Here is a 15,142-nt window from a genome sequence, read left to right on the forward strand (position 1 = left end):
CGTGTCAGAGCCATCACCCTGGGATGCAAGAGACGCCCCCGGATCTCTGAGCCGTTCCAACTGAGAGGGACCAGGGAGCAATGAATTAACAGTGTCCATGGTCTGAGTTACTGGTCTAGACTGCAATGTTTCAAGAATTTTAGTCATAGTCACAGACAATCTGTCAGCAAAGACTGCAAACTCCATCCCTGTCACCTGGACAGTATTCACAGGAGGTTCTGCCTGGGTCACCTCCAGCAGAGGCCCCGGCCGAGCAAGTGCCACAGGGGCCGAGCACTGCACACAGTGGGGGTCAGTGGAACCTGCCGGTAGAACAGCCCCACATGCGGTACAAGCAGCATAAAAAGCCTGTGCCTTGGCACCTTTGCTTTTTGCGGTCGACATGCTGTTGTGTCCTCGGAGTAATCTAGGAGGGTATATAGCAGGGAATCCCCAGCGACCGTACAGTGCAATGTATAGCTGCAAGCATAAAATACAAATATACACTTCGGCACCAGTGGGGGTCAGCCCTAGAGGGCAGCTTACCGCCCGCTGAAAAGCGGGTGTGTGGGCACCAGAATCCCGTGTCTGGGTCTCCCAGTCTCCTCTCTCCAGCTCAGACTGCACACAGGAATGGCTGCCGGCGTCCTGTGAAGAGGGGTGGACTGTGGGCGTGCCTCAAACAAAGTGCGGGAAACTGGCGTCCCACTGTGCCCAGTGTGAGGGCTGGAGTATGCAAAGCAGACTCCAGCCCTTCTGCGCTGACATGCTGTACAGCGTCCCGCCCTTCCCCTGACTGGCAGGCCTGGGGGCGGGAACGAAACGAAACTAGGCCGCAGAAGCCGGGGACTCGAGTAATAAGCGCGGCCGTGATATATGCACGGCCAGCGCGGAAGTCCCCGGCGCACCACAAGTCCCAGCCGCGCCGCAGCGCTAAAAACTGACGACAGCGGCCGCGCAGCAGTTTCAAATACATGTCCCCTCTCAGCAGAGCTGTAGATAGGAATGGCACCAGCGCGCAGCACTGTAGTCCCCGGCGCACTAACACACCCAGCAATGCTGCGGTGTGCGCGCGATATGTACGGGGACACAGAGTACCTTGATGTAGCAGGGCCTGTCACTGACGATACTCAGCTCCATTCCAGCAGGTTCTCCAGGGGCTGTGGATGGAGCACGGTCTCAGTGCCTGGAGACCGGTAAAATCCCACTTCACCCAGAGCCCGCAGGGGGATGGGGAAGGATGCAGCATGTGGGCTCCAGCCTCCGTACCCGCAATGGGTACCTCAACCTTAACAAATACCGCCGACAAATAGTGGGGTGAGAAGGGAGCATGCTGGGGGCCCTAGTATGGGCCCTCTTTTCTTCCATCCGACATAGTCAGCAGCTGATGCTGACTAAACAGTGGAGCTATGCGTGTATGTGTGCCTCCTTCGCACAAAGCATGAAAACTGAGGAGCCCGTGATCCCACGGGAGGGTGTATAGCCAGAAGGGGAGGGGCCTTACACTTTTAAGTGTAATACTTTGTGTGGCCTCCGGAGGCAGTAGCTATACACCCAATTGTCTGGGTCTCCCAATTAGGAGCGACAAAGAAAAGCTGTGCGCACTGTGCGGATTTTTCTCAAGAAACTTTCTTGAGAAAATGTGCATGTCCATTAATTTCCGCAGGTACCTGCGGTATTCCGGGGGTATTCCGCAGGTAGCAATGATGTGCGGTATACCACCGGAATAGCCGCGAATTACCTGTGGGAATGCTCATCGCTGCCTGCGGTTTTGCAGGAAGCGATGTCATTATGCCAGGAAGAGGAAGCGGAGCAGAGTAAACACAGACGTCACACTCCCTGGACGCCGCACAGAAGCACTTCCGTGCGACCTCCAGGTGCCCGTGCAGTCTGTGTCCTGCTCCGGCCTCGCGGCTGCCTGCACTGCAGGGTGTCAGTGTCTGCCCGCAGTGTCCGCAGCCTGTCACGCGGCAGCGCAGGCAGACACTGACACCCTGCAGTGCTGGGAGCCGCGGGGATGACGATCGCTGCTGTCAGGAGGTGAGATCATTACCTGCTGTGACGATCTCCTGCCTCCTGACGTCAGCGCTGTCACTGCCGTCTATGCCCGTCTCGCGAGCGGCCCGAGACTGTCACTAGCGGTGACGTCACGGGCTCTCGCGATACTTCTGACAACGCGGCGGGCATAGTAGTTAGTGACAGCGCTGACATCAGCAGTACAGGAGATGATCACAGAAGGTAATGATCTCATCTATGCTCCTGATGGCAGCGCTCGGCATCCCCTGCAGTGACCTGAGCTGACCTATTGATGTTAGCTCAGGTCACTGCACAGCTCTCCCAGCCAATGGGGAACATTCTGTTCTTCATTGACTGGGACAGCGACTATGGTATGGATCGCCGTGGGACCCCCCCCCCCCCTTATTGGATTACGCCGGACGTGGATTGATTGTTCTTTTCAATAAATTGGTTAAAGAGGCTATGTGGGGAGTGTTTTTTCAAATAAAACTTTTTTTGTTGTCTATTTTTTAATTATTACTGACTGGGTTGGTGATGTCGGGTATCTGATAGACGCCTGACCTCACCAACCCCAGGGCTTGATGCCAGGTGACATTACACATCTGGCATCAACCCCATATATTACCCCGTTTGCCAACGCACCAGGGCGCGGGATGAGCTGGGGCAAAGCGCCAGGATTGGCTCATCTAATGGATGCGCCACTTCTGGGGCGGCTGCGGCCTGCTATTTTTAGGCTGGGGAGTGTCCAATAACAGTGGACCTCCCTAGTCTGAGAATATCAGACCCCAGCTGTCCGCTTTACCTTGGCTGGTGATCCAATATGGGGGGACCGCACGTTTTTTGTTTTAAATTATTTATATAATTTAAAATAACAGCGTGGGGTGCCCACTGTTTTGGATTATCAGCCAAGGTGAAGCTGCCAGCGGTGGTCTGCAGGCTGCAGCCGTCTGCTTTACCCTAGCTGGCTACAAAAAATGGGGGGACCTCACGTCGTTTTTTTTTAATTATTTATTTATTTTATGGCTAAATACAAGGCTAAACACCCTTTAGTGCCACATGAAAGTCACTAAAGGGTGCCAGCTTAGAAAATGCAGGGAGGTGGAACATTATATAGGTTTTTCTCATCTATCTATCTATCTATCTATCCCTCTATCTATTCATCTATTCATCTATCTATCTATCCCTCTATCTATCTATTCATCTATCTATCTATCTATCCCTCTATCTATCTATCTATCTATTCATCTATCCATCTTTCCCTCTATCCATTATCTGTCTATCGATTATCTTTATTATTTATTGCAGGGACAAACCTGCGGTAAATCCGCGGCAAATCCACGGCAAAACCGCATGCGGATTTGGTGCGGATTTTTTCCGCAGGTCCGGAAATCTTTCACTGGCAGAAGTTTCTCAAGAAATTTTCTTGAGAAACTTCACATTTCTAGTGCGCACATAGCCTAAAAGATCCCCCTCTGCAGCTCCTGGGCTGCATTCTAGAAAGGTTCCTGTTATTGTGCCCCCTTTGAGACCTAAATAAAGAGAATTTTGTTTACTTACCGTAAATTCTTTTTCTTATAGTTCCGACATGGGAGACCCAGACCATGGGTGTATAGCTACTGCCTCCGGAGGACACACAAAGTACTACACTAAAAGTGTAGCTCCTCCCTCCGAGCATATACACTCCCCGGATGACAAATCCAACCAGTTTAGTGCCAAAGCTGAAGGAGGACATCCACCCATAAGTAGAGATAGAGTAAAACCCGGAACAACCGGAACTTCTGTCTACAACAACAGCCGGTGAAAACACACGGAACAAGAAAGCTGCCTACAGGCAACAGGGAGGGTGCTGGGTCTCCCATGTCGGAACTATAAGAAAAAGAATTTACGGTAAGTAAACAAAATTCTCTTTTTCTTTATCGTTCCTTATGGGAGACCCAGACCATGGGACGTCTCAAAGCAGTCCATGGGTGGGAAATAAACAGAAACTGAGAAGTAGGCGAAACCTAACTTCACAAATGGGCGACAGCCGTCCGAAGGATGCGTCTGCACAAGCTCGCATCTGCCGAAGCATGAGCATGCACTTGGTAGTGCTTCGAAAAAGTGTGCAGACTAGACCAAGTTGCAGCCTGACAGACCTGCTGAGCCGTAGCCCAAGAGGCACCGACGGCTCTGGTCGAGTGCGCCTTAGTCCCCGGCGGGGGAGGCATCTGAGAACATTGGTAGGCATCGGAAATGGCCGACCTATTCAATGAGCTAGGGTCGGTTTAGAAGCCGAGAGACCCTTGCGCTGACGTGTGGTCAGCACAGAAGAGAGGTGCACCGCCTAAGAAACAGCGGTGCGTGACACATAGATCCGGAGCGTCCGCACCAAATCTAAAGCAGGCAACGCTTTCTCAAAGAGATGCACAGGGGCCGAACAAAGGGAAGACAATGAAATGTCCTGGTTAAGGTGGAGACACCACCTTAGGGAGAAGGCCCGGAGTTGGACGGAGAACCACCTTGTCTTGGTGAAAAAAACCAAAAAGGGTGACTCCGAAGAGAGCACAGTCAAATAAGAGACTCTCTTGAGAAATTATGGCCACCAGAAAGACCACTTTCTGTGAAAGACTAAACAACGAAACCTCCCTAAGAGGCTCAAAGGGGGGTTTCTGTAAGGCCATGAGGACCAGAGTAAGGTCTCAGGGATCCAGAGACCGCCAGTAAGGCGGAATGATGTAAGATGCGCCCTACATGAAGGTGCGCACCTGGGCCAGTCGGGCGATATGCCGCTGGAACAATGCTGACAGAGCCGAGACCTGTCCCCTGAGGGAATGAGGGACAGACCTAGCTGCAGGCCGGACTGTAGAAAGGACAGCATGGTCGGCAAGGAAAAAATGGCCAAGGAGCATGGCCGGAAGAACGACACCAGGACAGGAAAATTCTCCAAGTCCTGAGGTAAATCCTGGCCGAGGAAGACTTCCGAGCCTGAGTCATAGTGAAGATGACCTCGGAAGGAATGCCTGAAGCCGTAAGGATTCAGGGCTCAAGAGCCACGCCGTCAATCTGAGAGCCGCAGAATTGTTGTGGAAAACGGACCCTCTGAGAGAACGTCTGGCCGGTCCGGGAGATGCCACAGCACCTCTACGAACAGACGGAGCAGGTCTGGGAACCAAGCTCGCCTGGGCCTGGGGCGATGAGTACGACCCGACGGCCCTCCATTTTGATCTTGCGCAGGACTCTGGGCAAGAGAGCTAGAGGGGGAAACACGTAGGCCAGGCGGAACTGGGACCAATCTGGTCCGCTGCCAATCTTGTTGTTGCCACTTCCGGAGTGCCCCGCCTGCTAAATTGACCGGAACACTGCCGGATGCAGGGTCACCCGCCGCTGTCCACGGTTTGACGGCTGAGATAATCTGCCTCCCAGTTTTCTGCGCCTGGGATGTGGACTGCGGATATGGTGGACTCGGAGTCCCCCGTCCACTGAAGGATATGTTGAACTTCCAACATTGCTAGGCGGCTGCGAGTCCAAGGACTACAGCCCTGATTTCTAGCACATTGATCGAGAGGGCTGATTTGGACAGAGTCCAAGTGCCCTGTGCTCGGTGGTGGAGAAACTGCTCCCCAGCCGGATAGACTGGCATCCGTGGTGAGAATCACCCAGGACGGGGCCAGAAAGGAGCGTCCCTGGTACAGAGAGAGGGGCCGAAGCCACCACTGAAAGAGCTCCTGGTCTGTGGCGACAGAGCCACTAGTCTGTGCAAGGAAGAAGTCCCTTGCCCCAACAGCGGAAAATGTCCAGCTGCAGGGGACGCAGATGGAACTGGCAAGGGAAACCGCTTCTATTGACGCCACCATCTGACCCAGCACCTGAATGAGGTACCTGATGGAATGACGGCGGAGCCTCAGCAGAGAGCGAACCGCCAGATGAAGAGACTGCTGTATGACTAAGGGCAGCTTCACAAGTGCCAGCAGAGTCTCGAATTGCATCCCTAGGTACGTAAGTTCCTGGGTCGGGGTCAGAGTGGACTTTCAAGCGTGGCGAGAGTGAGCGAGACACTCCGCTGACAGTCTGCACTGGATGAAGCCCTGACTAGAAGGGCGTCCAGGTAAGGAAACGCTACCAACCCCTGGAGGAGCAGCACCGCAATTGGTGAATACACGAGGGGCCGTGGCTAACCCAAGGGGAGAGCCACGATTGGAAATGTTCCTCTCTGATTACAAAACGTAGCCAACGCTGGTGAAACTGCGAATGGCACATGCAGAGAGACATCTCTGATGTCGATGGATGCTAAGAAATCTCCTTGGGTCATTGACTGATCGCAGAGATTTCTGCAAAATTGCCGCACCTGAACATGCTTGTTGAGAAGCTTGAGATCCAGGTCGGAAGCACCGTCCATTTCGGGGACTAGGAAGAGATTTGAGTAGAAATCTCAGAACCGTTCCCAGTAGGGAACTGGTACAATTACTCCATTGGCCTGCAAGAATGCCACGGCCTGTGAGAAGGCGGCGGCCTTGGAGCAGGGGGGAGTTGTCAGAAAAAAATCTGTTTTGTAGCCGTGGGAGAGGGCAACCCACACCTACTGATCGAAGACGTGTTGCAACCACACGTCGCCCAAGAGGGAGAGCCTGCCATCGACCAAGGACGTTACTGGCGCGGCCAGATAATCAAGAGGAGGCTGCCCTGGTGGCAGCAGCTCCTGCCGACTTAGGACACGGCTTCATGCGCCAGTTGGTTTACGGACCTTGGCTGAGTTTGGACGAGGCCGAGGGCTTAGAGGACGACCAGTTAGAGGAAACGAAGGAACGAAACCTCGACTGGTTCCTGCCCTGGAAGGTTTCCTGGGTTGTGGCATGGAAGTACTCTTCCTGCCAAAAGCTTCCTTAATAATTTCATCCAGTTGTTCACTGAATAGACTGGTCCCAGCAAAAGGGAGTCCAGCAAGGAACCTTTTAAGAAGCTCTGCCTTCCACTCTCGAAGCCACAGGAACCTGCGGATAGCGAGGGAAGTAGCCGAGGCCACCGCAGTGCGGTGACAGTCTCCAGCTATAGGATGAAAAGACTGAAGCCTGGAAGTTAAGGCAACCAATTCGGGCATAAAGGCCCTGGTGAGGGAATGCATCTCCTCCCGAGAAGCAGAGATGACTTGAGAGCCCACACTGCTGCAAAGATGGGGAGAACGAGGCCCCTGCCGCCTCATATATAGATTTGGCCAGAAGGACAACCTGGCGGACAGTGGGATCCTCAGAGAGGAGCCGACAACTGTCCGGGCTGAAAGTCTAGACCCCGGAGGGTCCACCCTTGGTGAATGAGCCCACTCCTTGACCACCATTGGTGGAAGGGGGAAACAGTCATCAGAACCACGCTCTGGGAAGCGTCTGTCAGGACAAGCTCTGGGCTTGGTCACAGTGACCTGAATGCTGGAGTGGATAAGGAACACACTCCTTGTTCTCTTAGGCAAGGTATACTGATGCTTTTCTGCCAAAGAGGGGTGCTCCCCTGATACAGGCGGATTGAGGTCCAGTACAAATATAATGGACGCAATCAAATCATTAGCATCTGCGTCACTGTCGGACAGATCAATAGGGTACATGGAGAGCGTCCGAGCCCCCAGTAAGTCAGAAGTACGCTTAAGAAAGCGTTTGTCAGGACAGGTCCTGGGTTTAGTCACAGTGGCCTGCTCTCTTAGGTGAGATAAACTGGTGTTTTTCTACTCTGACACTGGAGGGTTAAGGTCCAGAACGGAGTTAATGGACGCTATCAAATCGCTAACATCTGCATCACCATCGGTATCAATGGGGTACATAGACGAAGCGTCTGAGCCCACAGTAAGGGTATCCTCCTCGCCTTGTGACTCGGCCCGTGAGGCAGAGCCGTGGGGCGAGGAAGGAGAGGAGTCCCTGCGTCTCCGTTTAGGAGGACGGGGTCTGGGATTAGATGAAACAGACTCTGTGAGCTCTGCAGAGCGAGCTGGAGCAGCAGAGGCACCCTGAGAAGGGGGCTGATGCATGCTTAGCAGCGTCCGAGACAACTGTCCAATGGAGGCTGCAAAGGACTGGGAAATAGCATTGGAAAAAGATGCTACCCAAGACAGGGGTTCAGCCTGGGGAGACTCCGGGCTGAGGCCACATTAGAACCATTATAGTGTGCCGGTTCAGGCAATATGAGCTTACATGCAGAGCATGTAGTGTACAGCCTTGGAGCCTTGCTCCTAGTGTGAGACATGCTGCTGAGGAGGAGGTTCTATAATAAAGAATTAACTCCTTCAGAATGCCCTGAGAGTGTATAAAAGTGCACAACCAGAGGTTGTGACTTATCAGGCCGCTATTATATGTGCCCTCCGGATTGCAAGCCTGGACCCCCAGCCAGATATTCACTCCCTCTGCAGAGCAGCCAGCGCCGACCAGTGTACTAAGAACGCTGAGAAAATGGCGCCAGAGTGAGGGGGGGGGAGGGGGTTAACCCAGGAGCGGGAATCGGAGGGCTAAGGAGATGTACAGGGGAGGGAATCATCTCCTCAAAAAGGAGTGTCCTCCCCTGTGCAGAGCGGCCGGCGGGCGGCGCTGCAGTGTCCCCCTGCATGACTGACATGCAGGGGAACGAAACGAAACTAGGCCGCGGCTGAAGCCGGGGCCTAGAGTTATGCATGCGGCCGACAATCAGGCATCATCGGCGCGGTTCTCAGTAAAAACCGTGGAAAAGGCCGGAAACACAGTAAAAGGCAGCATTATCAAAGTAAATCACTGTCCCCCCCAATAAAAGTGCCCCACATTGCAGAAGGACCCTCTGAATAACGTCTCTATACTTAGCTTTGAGACGCAGGGCCCAGTCCCTGGTGGGGTGGGGATGCAGTGCTCCGTCCAGCAGGGTCCTGCAAAAGGGCTGCGGATGGAGGCCGGTCTCCTGCAAGGCAGTGAGAACCGTATTGGCTCTAACTTCAAGCCAGAGCCCCTAAGGGATGGTGAAGGAGCGCGGCATGAAGGGCTCCTGCCCTGAAGTCAACCTTAACAGCACCGCCGCCAGGGGGGTGAGAAGGGATATGCCGGGAGTCCAGTGGACCCGCTTTTCTTCCAAATCTTTAGAAAAAATGAAAAATCAAAAGAGGATGCATGTGTGTGTGTGATCCTCCTGACACAAAGCATGAAACTGGTTGGATTTGTCATCCGGGGAGTGTATATGCTCGGAGGGAGGAGCTACACTTTTAGTGTAGTACTTTGTGTGTCCTCCGGAGGCAGTAGCTATACACCCATGGTCTGGGTCTCCCATAAGGAACGATAAAGAAAAATACTTTATAAAGTCTTACCTTTTTGTATGCAGTCCATTATTCTCTCTTCTACCGCTTTACGCCGTCCCCAATCGCTCATTTCCATAGCGGAGGACGCCGCCCAGTGCTCCAGAGGTCTCCGCGCATGCACCGTGCCACTCTCGCGGGACTAAGCACTGTGCAGTGTGACCGCTGGTGACGTGTTGCGCAGAGATGAGATTATGGGCGGCGCTGCGATTGTCATCAGCAAGTACCCGCCCATAATCTTGTGCCCGCACTTTCCCCTCGGCCTCCACAGTTCTGCTCTTTAGTGCTTGTCACTTTGCAAAAGACAATGTGTGCCTTTGTTTGTTTTTACAGGTTTTTTTTTTTTACTGTGTACTTCAGTAAGCTCGCCTCCGCGTCTCCTGTTGATCGGTGGTGTGCTCCGCTCCTCCCATCTATTTCCTGCTCCAGGGAAAGATGTGACGTGGGGTCATATGGCCAGCGCTTGCGCAGAACAGTGGAGGCAGAGTGAGAAGCGCGGGCACGAGATTATGGGCGGGTACTTGCGGATTACAATCACAGCGCCGCCCATAATCTCACGCCTGCACAATCACGTCACCAGTGGTCACACTTTGCACAGTCCCGCGAGAGTGGCACAGCCCATGCGCGGGGACCTCTGGAGCACTGGGCAGCGTACTCAGGTATGGAAATGAGCGATGTGGGATGGCGTAAAGCGGCAGGAAAGAGAATAACGGACGCAAGACAGCCCGCCCCCACTATAAAAAAAGTTTTGCATACAAAAAGGTAAGCCTTTATAAAGTATTTATTTACAAAGGGGGCACAATAACAACAGGAACCTTGCTAGAATGCAGCCCAGGAGCTGCAGAGGGGGAATCTTTTAGGTTTAGTGCAAAATTTCTGCTGACAGGTTCCCTTTAAGTGAAGAAGGAAGCCAATTTCTCTGATCAGACACATTAAGATGTTTAATATTCGGTCGTACTATTGACATATGCAAAGTTTACTGAAAATACAATTCCCATTTAAGCACTTACCAATCTTCCCAATTCCATCTGAATTGAAAGTTACTCAGGTGGTGAGAAAACCAATTTATGAACCTGGAAATAAAGTAGAAAAGTTTCAAAAACATCAAAATTAGTAAGGGAACGCAGATTTAAATGGGTTGCCCACTAATTATATATTCATGACTTATCTTTTGGATAGGTTGTCAATACCAAGTCAATGAGGAAAGGAAGAAGGGGGGGTGACTCCCCACACCCTGACCGATCAGCTGTTCCCAATTCTAGCAGCAGCCAGATGTCATCACTTGCGGAGCTGCACGATATAACTGTCAACTGTATAATGGCTGTGGGCTGATACTGCAACGCTGTCGCTATTCATATGAATGATCTGTAGTACCCTGCTGTGGTTACCAGAAAGAGCTAATCGGAGGGCGTGCCAGGTGTTAAGGGGGCTTTACATGCTATGATATCATTGCCGATATCGCTATCGTGCGTACCTGCCCCCATCGTTTGTGCGACACGGGCATATCGCTGCCCGTCGCGCACAAAATCGCGCACCCCCGTCACACGGACTTACCTGCCCTGCGAAGTCGCTCTGGCCGGCGATCCGCCTCCTTTCTAAGGGGGCGGATCGTGCGGCGTCACAGCGAAGTCACACGGCAGGCGTCCAATAGAAGCGGAGGGGCGGAGATGATCGGGACGTAAACATCCCGCCCACCTCCTTCCTTCCGCATAGCCGGTGGAGGCAGGTAAGGAGATGTTCCTCGCTCCTGCAGTGTCACACACAGCGATGTGTGCTGCCGCAGGAACAACATCGCTAATGAGCGTTAAACGATTTTTGGTTTTAGGACGACCTCTCCACAGCAAACAATTTTGGCCGCTTTTGCGATAGTTTTAGGTCGCACAAAAAAGAGAATTTTGTTTACTTACCGTAAATTCTTTTTCTTATAGTTCCGACATGGGAGACCCAGACCATGGGTGTATAGCTTCTGCCTCCGGAGGACACACAAAGTACTACACTCAAACGTGTAGCTCCTCCCTCCGGGCTATATACACCCCCTGGATGACAATCTAACCAGTTCAGTGCAAAAGCTGAAGGAGGACATCCACCCATAAGTAGAGATAGAGTAAAACTCGGAAAAACCGGAACCTCTGTCTACAACAACAGCCGGTGAAACACACGGAACAAGAACTGCCAACAGGCAACAGGGAGGGTGCTGGGTCTCCCATGTCGGAACTATAAGAAAAAGAATTTACGGTAAGTAAACAAAATTCTCTTTTTCTTCATCGTTCCTTATGGGAGACCCAGACCATGGGACGTCTCAAAGCAGTCCATGGGTGGGAAATAACCAAAACTGAGAAGTAGGCAAAACCTATCTTCACAAGTGGGCGACAGCTGCCTGAAGGATGCGTCTGCCCAAGCTCGCATCTGCCGAAGCATGAGCATGCACTTTGTAGTGCTTCGAAAAGGTGTGCAGACTAGACCAAGTGGCAGCCTGACAGACCTGCTGAGCCGTAGCCTGGTGCCTGAAAGCCCAGGAGGCACCGACAGCTCTGGTCGAGTGCGCCTTAATCCCTGGCGGTGGGGGCACCTGAGAATGCTGGTAGGCATCGGAGATGGCCGACCTAATCCAACGAGCTAGGGTCGGCTTAGAAGCCGAGAGACCCTTGCGCTGACCCGTGGTTAGCACAAAAAGTGAGGTGCACCGCCTAAAAGCGGCGGTGCGTGACACATAGATTCGGAGCGCCCGCACCAAATCCAAGGTATGCAACGCCTTCTCAAAGCGATGCACAGGGGCCGGACAAAGGGAAGGCAATGAAATGTCCTGGTTAGGGTGGAAAGGAGATACCACCTTAGGGAGAAAGTCCGGAGTCGGACGGAGAACCACCTTGTCTTGGTGAAAAACCAAAAAGGGTGACTCCGAAGAGAGCGCAGCCAAATCAGAGACTCTCCTGAGAGAAGTTATGGCCACCAGAAAGACCACTTTCTGTGAAAGTCTAAACAAGGGAACCTCCCTAAGAGGCTCAAAGGGGGGTTTCTGTAAGGCCGTGAGGACCAGATTAAGATCCCAAAGATCCAAAGGCCGCCGGTAGGGAGGAATGATGTGAGATGCGCCCTGCATGAAGGTGCGCACCTGAGCCAGTCGGGCGATACACCGCTGGAATAATACCGACAGAGCCGACACCTGTCCCTTGAGGGAATTGAGGGACAGTCCTAGCTGCAGACCGGACTGTAGAAAGGACAGGAGGGTGGGCAAGGAGAACGGCCAAGGAGCATGGCCGGAAGAGCGACACCAGGACAGGAAAATCTTCCAAGTCCTGTGGTAAATCTTGGCAGAGGAAGACTTCCGAGCCTGAGTCATAGTGGAGATGACCTCAGAAGGAATGCTTGAAGCTGTCAGGATCCAGGACTCAAGAGCCACGCTGTCAATCTGAGAGCCGCAGAATTCTGGCGGAAGAACGGACCTTGAGAGAGAAGGTCTGGGCGGTCCGGGAGATGCCACGGCATTTCTACGGACAGACGGAGCAGATCTGGGTACCAAGCTCGCCTGGGCCAGTCCGGAGCAATGATTATGACCCGACGGCCCTCCATTCTGATCTTGCGCAGAACCCTGGGCAAGAGGGCTAGAGGGGGAAACACATAGGCCAGACGGAACTGGGACCAATCTTGAACCAGCGCGTCCGCTGCGAAGGCCTGAGGATCGTGGGAGCGAGCCACGTAAACCGGAACCTTGTTGTTGTGCCGGGATGCCATTAGATCCACTTCCGGAGTGCCCCACTTGCGGCAGATTGACCTGAACACTGCCGGATGAAGGGCCCACTCGCCGCTGTCCACGGTTTGGCGGCTGAGATAATCGGCCTCCCAGTTTTCTACGCCTGGGATGTGGACCGCGGATATGGTGGACTTGGAGTCCTCCGTCCACTGAAGGATGCGTTGAACCTCCAACATTGCCAGGCGGCTGCGTGTCCCGCCCTGGTGATTGATGTAGGCAACCGCTGTCGCGTTGTCCGACTGGACTCGAATGTGCTTGCCCGCCAACAGGTGGTGAAAGGCCACGAGAGCTAGAAGAACAGCCCTGATTTCCAGCACATTGATCGAGAGGGCTGATTCGGACGGAGTCCAAGTGCCCTGTGCTCGGTGGTGGAGAAACACTGCCCCCCAGCCGGAGAGGCTGGCATCCGTGGTGAGAATCACCCAGGACGGAGTCAGGAAGGAGCGTCCCTGTGACAGAGAGAGGGGCCGAAGCCACCACTGAAGAGAGCTCCTGGTCTGCGGCGACAGAGCCACTAGCCTGTGCAAGGAAGAGGTCCGCTTGTCCCAACAGCGGAGAATGTCCAGCTGCAGAGGACGCAGATGGAACTGGGCAAAGGGAACCGCTTCCATTGATGCCACCATCTGACCCAGCATGAGGTGCCTGATGGAATGACGGCGGGGCTTCAACAGAGAGCGCACCGCCAGATGAAGGGACTGCTGTTTGACTAAGGGCAGCTTCACAAGTGCCGGCAGAGTCTCGAATTGCATCCCTAGGTACGTAAGTTCCTGGGTCGGGGTCAGAGTGGACTTGGGCAGATTGACAAGCCACCCGAATTGAACAAGCGTGGCGAGAGTGAGCGAAACACTCCGCTGGCAGTCTGCACTGGACAAGGCCTTGACTAGAAGGTCGTCCAGGTAGGGGATTACTGCCAACCCCTGGAGATGCAGGACCGCAACCACTGCTGCCATGACCTTGGTGAATACCCGAGGGGCTGTGGCTAACCCGAAGGGGAGAGCCACGAATTGGAAATGTTCCTCTCCGATTGCAAAGCGTAGCCAACGCTGGTGTGAAACCGCAATAGGCACATGCAGATAGGCATCTCTGATGTCGATGGATGCCAGGAAATCTCCTTGGGTCATTGAGGCAATGACCGATCTCAGAGATTCCATGCGAAAGCGCCGCACCTGAACATGCTTGTTGAGAAGCTTGAGGTCCAGGATGGGCCGGAAGGAACCGTCCTTCTTGGGGACTAGGAAGAGGTTTGAGTAGAAACCTCTGAACCGTTCCCGGGCGGGAACCGGAACAATTACTCCGTTGGCCTGCAAGGATGCCACGGCCTGAGAGAAGGCGGCGGCCTTGGAGCAGGGGGGAGTGGACAGAAAAAATCTGTTTGGCGGGCTGGAAGAAAATTCTATCCTGTAGCCGTGGGAGATGATATCCCGCACCCACTGATCGGAGACGTGTTGAAACCACACGTCGCCAAAGCGGGAGAGCCTGCCACCGACCAAGGACGTTGCTGGCGCCGCCAGATAGTCAAGAGGAGGCTGCCTTAGTGGCAGCGGCTCCTCCGTTCTTCTGAGGACGCGGTTTCGCGCGCCAGTTGGGTTTACGATCCTTGGCTGAGGTAGTGGACGAAGCTGAGGGCTTAGAGGATGACCAGTTAGAGGAACGAAAGGAACGAAACCTCGACTGGTTCCTGCCCTGGACAGGTTTTCTGGTTTTAGTTTGTGGCAAGGAAGTACTCTTCCCGCCAGTAGCTTCCTTAATAATTTCATCCAGCTGTTCACCGAACAGCCGGGACCCAGCAAAGGGGAGCCCAGCAAGGAACTTCTTAGAAGAAGCGTCTGCTTTCCACTCTCGAAGCCACAAGATCCTGCGGATCGCGAGAGAATTAGCGGAAGCCACCACCATGCGGTGAGAGGCCTCCAGAATGGCAGACATGGCGTAGGATGAAAAAGCCGAAGCCTGGGAGGTTAAGGCAACCATCTCGGGTATAGAGTCCCTGGCGAGGGAATGTATCTCCGCCAGAGAGGCAGCGACTGCCTTAAGAGCCCACACTGCTGCAAAAGACGGGGAGAACGAGGCTCCTGCCGCCTCATATACAGATTTGGCCAGAAGGTCAACCTGGCGGTCAGTGGGATCCTTAA

The 15,142-nt window shown here is 53.6% G+C and overlaps 1 protein-coding gene across 1 annotated transcript in view; it reads right to left on the minus strand.

Moving 5' to 3' along the window:
• Positions 1-15,142, minus strand: part of NCBP1 (nuclear cap binding protein subunit 1) — a 191,436-nt gene that overhangs the window by 53,671 nt on the left and 122,623 nt on the right. Inside the window, exon 13 of the mRNA XM_075316096.1 lies at positions 10,273-10,335. Within this exon, the coding sequence (XP_075172211.1) occupies positions 10,273-10,335 (63 nt within the window). The remainder of the gene's footprint in view (positions 1-10,272; positions 10,336-15,142) is intronic.

Source organism: Anomaloglossus baeobatrachus, chromosome 1 (assembly GCF_048569485.1).
Source record: "Anomaloglossus baeobatrachus isolate aAnoBae1 chromosome 1, aAnoBae1.hap1, whole genome shotgun sequence".
Taxonomy (NCBI): Eukaryota; Metazoa; Chordata; class Amphibia; order Anura; family Aromobatidae; genus Anomaloglossus; species Anomaloglossus baeobatrachus.